We start from the raw sequence: 7821 nt of genomic DNA, 5'->3' as shown, positions 1-7821 counted from the left end.
TCTCCCCCCCCCCCGCGCATCGCTGGGGTTGGGGTGAGTGAGATGTCCTGGGGGGGGGGGAAGGTTGCCCAGACTGCACCCAATCTTGGTTGGCTCTGGCAATTGGTGGGGGGAAGGGCCCCTGAATAGATTTTCCCCCCCCTCCAAGATGGAGCCTGTCACGGGTAAGCTAGTAGCCCCCCCCCCCCCCCCCCGCCCCGGGGTTATAAATAGCCCCTCCAGGAAGAGAAGCGCTGTCTATAAATGCAGCCGGAAAGGCCACTGTGGTCAAACCGCCCCCAGCCCGCTGCAACATCCGCTCCTGCTCCGGGGTGTCAGTGAGCGCCTGGGCAGGAAGCCGAGGGCTGGGGGGGGCGGAAGGGAGGAGAGCTCTTAAAGGGGAACCGGGCCTGGGCCCTTGGTGCTGTGGGGGGGGGCCAGAGGCTCCCCCCACTCCTGGGGGAGGACAGCTTGGTGCTAGGGCCGGGGAGCCAGGCGGCTCGGGCAGAGCAGCGGGAAACGGGTCCCAGCTCCACAAGACGGGGCGGCATTCGGTGTGAGCGATGCTTTAACGGAGAGAACAAAGTGCTCTGGGGTTGGGGTGTGTGGTGTCGCACTCCCCTCCCCCTCCCCGAGCTGGGGAGAGAACCCAGGAGTCCTGGCTTCCAGCCCCTCTCCCCCGCTCTAACCACTAGACCCCACTCCCCTTGTCACTTTTGCAGCTGCCTCTGCCCTCCTGGGCTCCAGCCCCCATGTAGCAGGCCCAATGGAGACGAGGTTCCTAATCCGGAGCCCCCAAGCTCTTGCCCTGTGCTGGACACCCCCTGCCTGACCCCCCCGCCCCCCTCTCTCCATCCCCCCCACAGGCTCCGTGGTGGAGGCGGCCCTGTACAAGTGCGTCCTGAAGCCGCTGCGGGACTGCGTCTACGGGCAGCTCCTGGACTTCCACAGCCGGGACGGGAGCCTGCAGAAGCTGCGCGATCACCAGCTGACCATGAGCCACCAGAGCCTGGCGGAGCTGGGGGTGACGGCCAGCGTCCCCGACGCCCCGGCCCTCGAGCGCATCCAGGCCAAGCTGCTCCAGATGCACCAGGCCTACTCGCCCAAGAAGAAGGAGGCCCAGCTGCTCAAGGCCTGCAAGCTGATCTACGAGGCCATGAACCACGGCACGGGCGGCAAGGGTAGGGGAGGCTGCCCAGGGCTGCCAGGGAAACCTGCCCTCAGCTCCGGGGGAATCCCCGCTACCACCTGGGAACCCACTTCGCCACCCCCCAAAGATGGCGTCCTACCCCCTCCCTGAGACAGCCGTGTCTGCCCCTGCCCCTGTGAATTGTTTCTGAGCTGCCATCTCCGCCCCCAGCCTTGATGGGCCTCTGTTTCAGGGCGGGGGGGATTGTGTGGGATACTGTGGACATCCTGTAACTTGGGGTATTGGGACTGGCCCCTGCAGGGGGGATGGGATCGCCCCCACCCCAGGGAATTGGGACTGGCCCCTGCAGGGGGGGGATTGGGGCCCCCCCCCCGGGGTATTGGGACTGGCCCCTGCGGGGGGGACGGAATAGGTCCCCCCCACCCCAGGGTATTGGGACTGGCCCCTACGGGGGGGGTGGGATCGAGCCCCCCAGGGAATTGGGACTGGCTCCTGCGGGGGGCGGGGTGGGATCGAGCCCCCCCAGGGTATTGGGACTGGCCCCACGGGGGGGTGGGATCGAGCCCCCCCAGGGTATTGGGACTGGCCCCACGGGGGGGTGGGATCGAGCCCCCCCAGGGTATTGGGACTGGCCCCACGGGGGGGGTGGGATTGAGCCCCCCCAGGGGATTGGGACTGGCCCCTACGGGGGGGGGATCGCCCCCACCCCAGGGTATTGGGACTGGCCCCACGGGGGGGTGGGATCGAGCCCCCCAGGGAATTGGGACTGGCTCCTGCGGGGGGGGGGGGGATCGAGCCCCCCCAGGGGATTGGGACTGGCCCCACGGGGGGCGTTCTCACCACGTGTCTCTCTCTGCTCAGAGGTCTACGGGGCGGACGACTTCCTGCCGGTGCTGACCTACGTCCTGGTGAAGTGCGACATCGTCTCGGTGCAGCTGGACGTGGAGTACATGATGGAGCTGCTGGACCCCAGCCAGCTGCAGGGAGAAGGTCAGAGCCCTGGCCCCGTCCTTCCCCAGCTGGGCTGGGGACCTGCAGGCTGCCCTTGGACGCCCCTGCTAGGGGTGAGCCTGCAGCCGGGCTGGCCGACCCGGTGGCTCATGGGGCTGGGAGCCAGGCGCTGAGGTCGAGCAGTGCCTGGGCAGCCCCCCGACGGCTCCTTGGCTGAGCTGAGTTTGTGGGGTCTCGCTGGGCTTGGCGGGGAAGCTGGCGCTACCCGGCTGCCTTGCAGCTCAGGACAGCGAGTGAGAAGCAAACAGGCCATGGAGACTGTAGAGGGGGTCTCCCCTCGCCGGCAGTAGTAGTAGGCCTTTTATCCTCTCTGTCTGCCAGCCCCTACCGGCGACGGGCATGCCCACGGGCCCCCGACGTCTGAGCCCCGCATTCCTCCCTCTCTCCTGCAGGCGGCTACTACCTCACCACCTGGTTCGGGGCTCTTTACCACATCAGCAACTTCCAGTCAGCCATGGTAACCCGGCAGATCAGCATCGAAGCGCAGGACTCCATCCACCGGTGGCAGCGCCGGCGCACTATCCACCACAACCAACACAGCCGGCGCCGCTCCCAGGTAGGGTCCGCTGCTCCGGGGAGGTCACCGTTCTAAGGGGGGCTCGGGGGGTGCCTGGGTTCTCTACCTGCCTCTGGCGGGGGTGGCTAGTGGTTAGAGCGGGGGGGGCTGGGGGGCAGGACTCCAGGGTCCTATGCCCAGCTCTGCAAAGAGAGTGGGGTCTAGTGGTTAGAGCGGGGGAAGGCTGGGAGTCAGGACTCCTGGGTTCTATCGCTGGGTCTAGGAGGGTAGCATGGTCTACTGGTTACAACAGGGGGTACAGGGAGCCTGGGTTCTTTGGCCCTGACTTGCTGGGTGATCTTTGGGGTCAGTCCCTTCGCCTCTCTGTGACTCAGTTTCCCCATCTGTGGAAAAAATGGGGTCATGGGTTTATTCTGAGCAAGGAACGAAAGCATGAATTCACGGTCGCCTTGGGAACGTGTCAAATGCGTAGCTAGTAGGGAAGAAGACAGGAGGAGAGTGAGCTGTGCGCAGCAGGTGCGTGAACTGGCAATCTGAGATCCCAATGAACCAGTCCCAAAGTGCTTAATACTACGGAGAAGTGGGTTCTCATTGTGTTTCAGAACATGTATATAAGCGAGCTAATAACTTTGTACTCCGGATGGGCGGTGCCCCCTACCTCTGGGGCTGATCGGCGCCATGTAGTTCTGCTGCTTGCCCATAAACCGGAGTGACAGGTTCAGAGTCCAGCGTTCTACAGACCCATATTTTGGGGAAGCCCTTGGGTCTGGATGGACTAACGGGCTTCTGGGTGTTGCAATGAGCAGTCGCGCCTGTCTATGCGGCATTCCTCTTCCCCCTCCGCACGGAGATGGAAGTGCTCAGCTGTGCGTGTGTCATAGACCCAACACGAAAAGCTAAGGGAGATTCTCCTTCATCGCCAGTGCTTTGGGAACAGAGGGGTCTGAGTTTTAGCCTCTCCCGCCATCCTGTTTATATGAGCAGCCCAGCGAGAGGCGGGCCCGAAGAGTTGAATTTGAGTGTAGCTACCAGCCATGTGTCTGGCCTTGTTTATATACACACAGCTCCTCCCAGGAGTCAGGGTCGTAGAGCCCCGCCTTCTTAAAGGCACAGCACCCTTATTCAGAGAGAGAATGGTGATGACGAAAAGCCAAGTAACAAAGCTTCACTCTATGTAAAGTTATCAAGTTTGTAAACGTTAATGAGTTAGTCACGGCTGCCTCGGATGGTTGACTGTCTTTCTCTTGATCCACCAGTGGTTGGTTATTAGGTGTATTACGGTAGCATCTAGAGGCCTCAGTTGAGATGGGGCTGCTGTCGTGCCGGGCGCTGCACAGTCCGAGGCAGCTCCTGCTCCAAAGAGTGGATGTCTAAATAGACAAAAGAACATAAGAACGGCCCTACTGGGTCAGACCAAGGGTCCATCTAGCCCGGTATCCTGTCTCCCGACAGTGGCCAATGCCAGGTGTCCCAGAGGGAATGACCAGAACAGGGAATCATCAAGTGATCCATCCCCTGTCACCCATTCCCAGCTTCTGGCAAACAGAGGCTAGGGACACCATCCCTGCCCATCCTGGCTAATAGCCACTGATGGACCTGTCCTCTATGAATTTATCTAGTTCTTTTTTGAACCCTGTTATGGTCTTGGCCTTCACAACATCCTCTGGCAAGGAGTTCCACTGGTTGACTGTGTGTTGTGTGAAGAAATACTTCCTTTTATTTGTTTTAAACCTGGTGCCTATTAATTTCATTTGGTGACCCCCTAGTTCTTGTGTTATGAGTAGTAAACAACACTTCCTTACCTACTTTCTCTACCAGTCATGATTTTATAGACCTCAATCATATCTCCCCTTAGCCGTCTCTTTTTCCAAGCTGAAAAGTCCCAGTCTTATTAATCTCTCTTCATACGGAAGCCGTTCCATACCCCTAATCATTTTTGTTGCCCTTTTCTGAACCTTTTCCAATTCCAGTATATCCTTTTGAGATGGGACGACCACATATGCATGCAGTATTCGAGATGTGGGCGTACCATGGATTGATATAGAGGCAACATGATATTTTCTGTCCTATCATCTATCCCTTTCTTGATTATTCCCAGCATTGTTCGCTTTTTTGACTGCCGCTGCACATTGAGTGGATGTTTTCAGAGAGCTATCCACAGTGACTCCAAGATCTCTCTCTTGCGCGGTAACAGCTAATTTAGACCCCATCAGTTTATATGTATAGTTAGGAATATGTGTTCCAATGTGCCTTACTTTGCATTTATCAACATTAAATTTCATCTGCCATTTTGTTGCCCAGTTACCCAGCTTTGGTAGCTCTTCGCAGTCTGTCTGGGACTTAACTATTGAGTAGTTTTGTATCGTCTGCAAATTTTGCCACCTCGCTGTTTACCCCTTTTTCCAGATCATTTATGCATATGTTGAATAGGACTGGGCCCAGAACAGGCCCCTGGGGGACACCACTATTTACCTCTCTCCATTCTGAAAACTGACCATTTATTCCTACCCTTTGTTTCCTATCTTTTAACCAGTTACTGATCCATGAGAGAACCTTCCCTCTTACCCCATGACAGCTTACTTTGCTAAGAGCCTTTGGTGAGGGACCTTGTCAAAGGCTTTCTGAAAATCTAAGTACACTATCTCCACTGGATCCCCTTGGTCCACATGCTTGTTGACTCCCAAAGAATTCTAGTAGATTGGTGACGCATGATTTCCCTTTACTAAAACCATGTCGACTCTTCCTCAACAAATTATCTTCATCTATATGTCTGACAATATTGTTCATTATTATAGTTTCAACTAGTTTGCCTGATACAGAAGTCAGGCTTACAGGCCTGTAATTGCTGGGGTCTCCTCTGGAGCCCTTTTTAAAAATTGGCGTCACATTAGCTATCCTCCAGTCATCTGGTACAGAAGCGGATTTATATAATAGGTTACAAGCTACAGTTAGTAGTTCTGCAATTTCACATTTGAGTTCCTTCAGAACTCTTGGGTGATACCATCTAGTGCTGGTGACTTATTGCTGTTTAATTTCTCAATTTGTTCCAAAACTTCCTCTAATGACACCTCAATCTGGGACAGTTCCTCAGATCTGGTTTGGGAATCTCAGGTTTGGGAATCTCCCTCACATCCTCAGCCGTGAAGACCGATGCAAAGAATTCATTTAGTTTCTCTGCCATGGCCTTATCGTCCTTGAGTGCTCCTTTAGCACCTCCCACCTAGACAAAGGGTGGGAGGGGAAACTGAGGCACAGAACGGGGACAGGACTTGTCCAAGATCACTCCGCAGGAATAGAGCCAGATCTTGCAAGTCCCAGTCCAGCGCCCTACCCACTCTCTCTGTAATCTATGGTATGTACAGGGTGCCCATCACCATAGCCTCTGGTCTGCTCGATTTATCTTTTTCCCCCTCTCCTTCTCTCAGGACATCTTCTACGTCTCCTTCCAAGAGCCCTTCGCGAACCAGAAGGCCATCCCCGTCCCCGCCCACATGACAGCGGCCTCAGTGTGCGTGATATGCAGCAAGAAATATGGTGTCTCCAACCCGGAGGCCTATGGTCTCTTCCTGGTGACGGACAGCACCTCCCGCCTCCTGGCGGGGGACAGCCGCCCCCAGCAGATCCGCTCGGCGTCCCTCAAATCCCACTGCAGCTCCAGCTGCTTCGTTTACAAGCTGAAGGGAGAGGAGACGGAAGCCCCGTTGGAGGGCGACGGCCCAACTCCTGCTCAGGAACCCATATAAGACCGGTAGAGAGACGGTGCAATCAGAGGCTGCCTGGATGGGAGCGTCCAGTCCGTGCATCCAAAGTCCAGCGACCTCGGGACTGAGGCCGGACTCTCCCCAGAGCCTCCCAGGTCCTAATATCTCAGGACGCCTGGGGGAAAAAACAAACTCAAACTTCCCAAGGGTTGGAGCACACAGGCGCTGGAGCAGCCAGCGGAAAGCGTAGAAGCCCTATTGACTTATAACTGGAGGGGACAATCCTACCGTGGCTGGGGCGTCCCCATCGTTGCAGGGCACAGCTCGGGGGAGTAGGTGTCCCAAGCCGGGGCGGCCTTTCCTTCCCTTGGAACTCTCCGAGCCTTGGGGCCGTGTTGGTCATTTTGGCTCCCAGCTGCAGCCCGGGGCCGGGGCGTGGATGGCTCGGGACGCTGCGGTCCGGAGCGCAGGAACCGTTCGGCTCTAGCCGGCTGCCTGAGCGGGGGCGGGGTGGTCCTGTGCCATACAGCTTTGGGAGGCTGCAGCCCAGTGGGAAAGGGTCAGAAGAGCTGCCGCTCTGCGGGCAAACTCAGCCGGGAGGCAGGGGAAAAACAAATCTAATATCCTCTCCGGGGTAGGGCTGGCATCTATCGCCCAAAGGGGAGAGGCAGCTTGCCCTGAATCACCTTCCATCCCAAGGGCTGCACCAGACTCCCCCCACACACCCCCATATCCAGATGAATGTAACTAACCAGCCCGTTAGTTCCCCTCACAATCTGAGGCTGTTCCAATAACGTGCGGTGAGCTTTACCACTTCTCTCTAGGACCAGGAACCCAGCTCGTGGGAATCCCAGTTTAAAGGGGAAGTGACCTTAAACTCCTGAACCTTCTGCCTAGTCTGGGGCTATATATTTATATGACCTTCCCCCCTGTAAAGGGAGGGCTCTAAAAAGGACTTTGGCCCGCTTGGTTACTCTTTCTTTAAATAAAAAGAGAGAACCTCTGAAAACACAAGGCCTGGCGGAGCGTGGGTGGGAGGGTTTGTGGTTGCTATTCGGTGTATTACGGTACATATGCAGGGTGAGGGACAGCCCTGCCCCCCCCCCCAGAGCTTAGGCCCAGCCCCTGGCCATGCGAATTAAGCATCCAAGTTCTTTTTGAGGAGCTGGGCCTAAATGGACAAAGGAAGGGAGGGGGAACTGAGGCACACAATGGGGGTGTGACCAGCCAGGAATAGAACCCAGGTGTCCTGCCTCAATGAGTTTTCCTGTGGCTGAAATGCAGCTGCTTCTGGGGCGGAGTGCAGCACTCACACCACTTCCTACAACAGTTTAGGGCAGCGGGCTGTTGCCTGCAGCTTGGCTGAGAGGGGGTCACAGTCAGCTGTCAGGGATATGTTTTTGCACTGGGGCATTTCAGCAGGTCTCAATGCAGTAGCCTGTTGTCTTGCAACCTCCCGCCTG

General features: G+C 57.2%; 1 protein-coding gene across 1 annotated transcript in view; it reads left to right on the top strand.

Moving 5' to 3' along the window:
• RINL (Ras and Rab interactor like) overlaps positions 1–7314 on the top strand; it is an 18288-nt gene extending 10974 nt beyond the window's left edge. Inside the window, exons 9-12 of the mRNA XM_026658856.1 lie at positions 846–1160; positions 1991–2119; positions 2533–2696; positions 6083–7314. Of these exons, the coding sequence (XP_026514641.1) occupies positions 846–1160; positions 1991–2119; positions 2533–2696; positions 6083–6400 (926 nt within the window). The 3' untranslated portion in view covers positions 6401–7314. The remainder of the gene's footprint in view (positions 1–845; positions 1161–1990; positions 2120–2532; positions 2697–6082) is intronic.
• Positions 7315–7821: the final 507 nt, after the last annotated feature.

Source organism: Terrapene carolina, unplaced genomic scaffold (assembly GCF_002925995.2).
Source record: "Terrapene carolina triunguis isolate 2854851 unplaced genomic scaffold, T_m_triunguis-2.0 Scaffold517, whole genome shotgun sequence".
In the NCBI taxonomy this organism is placed as follows: Eukaryota; Metazoa; Chordata; order Testudines; family Emydidae; genus Terrapene; species Terrapene triunguis.
The sequence above is the reverse complement of the archived record's forward strand: the minus strand, read 5'-3'. Positions and strand labels throughout refer to the sequence as shown.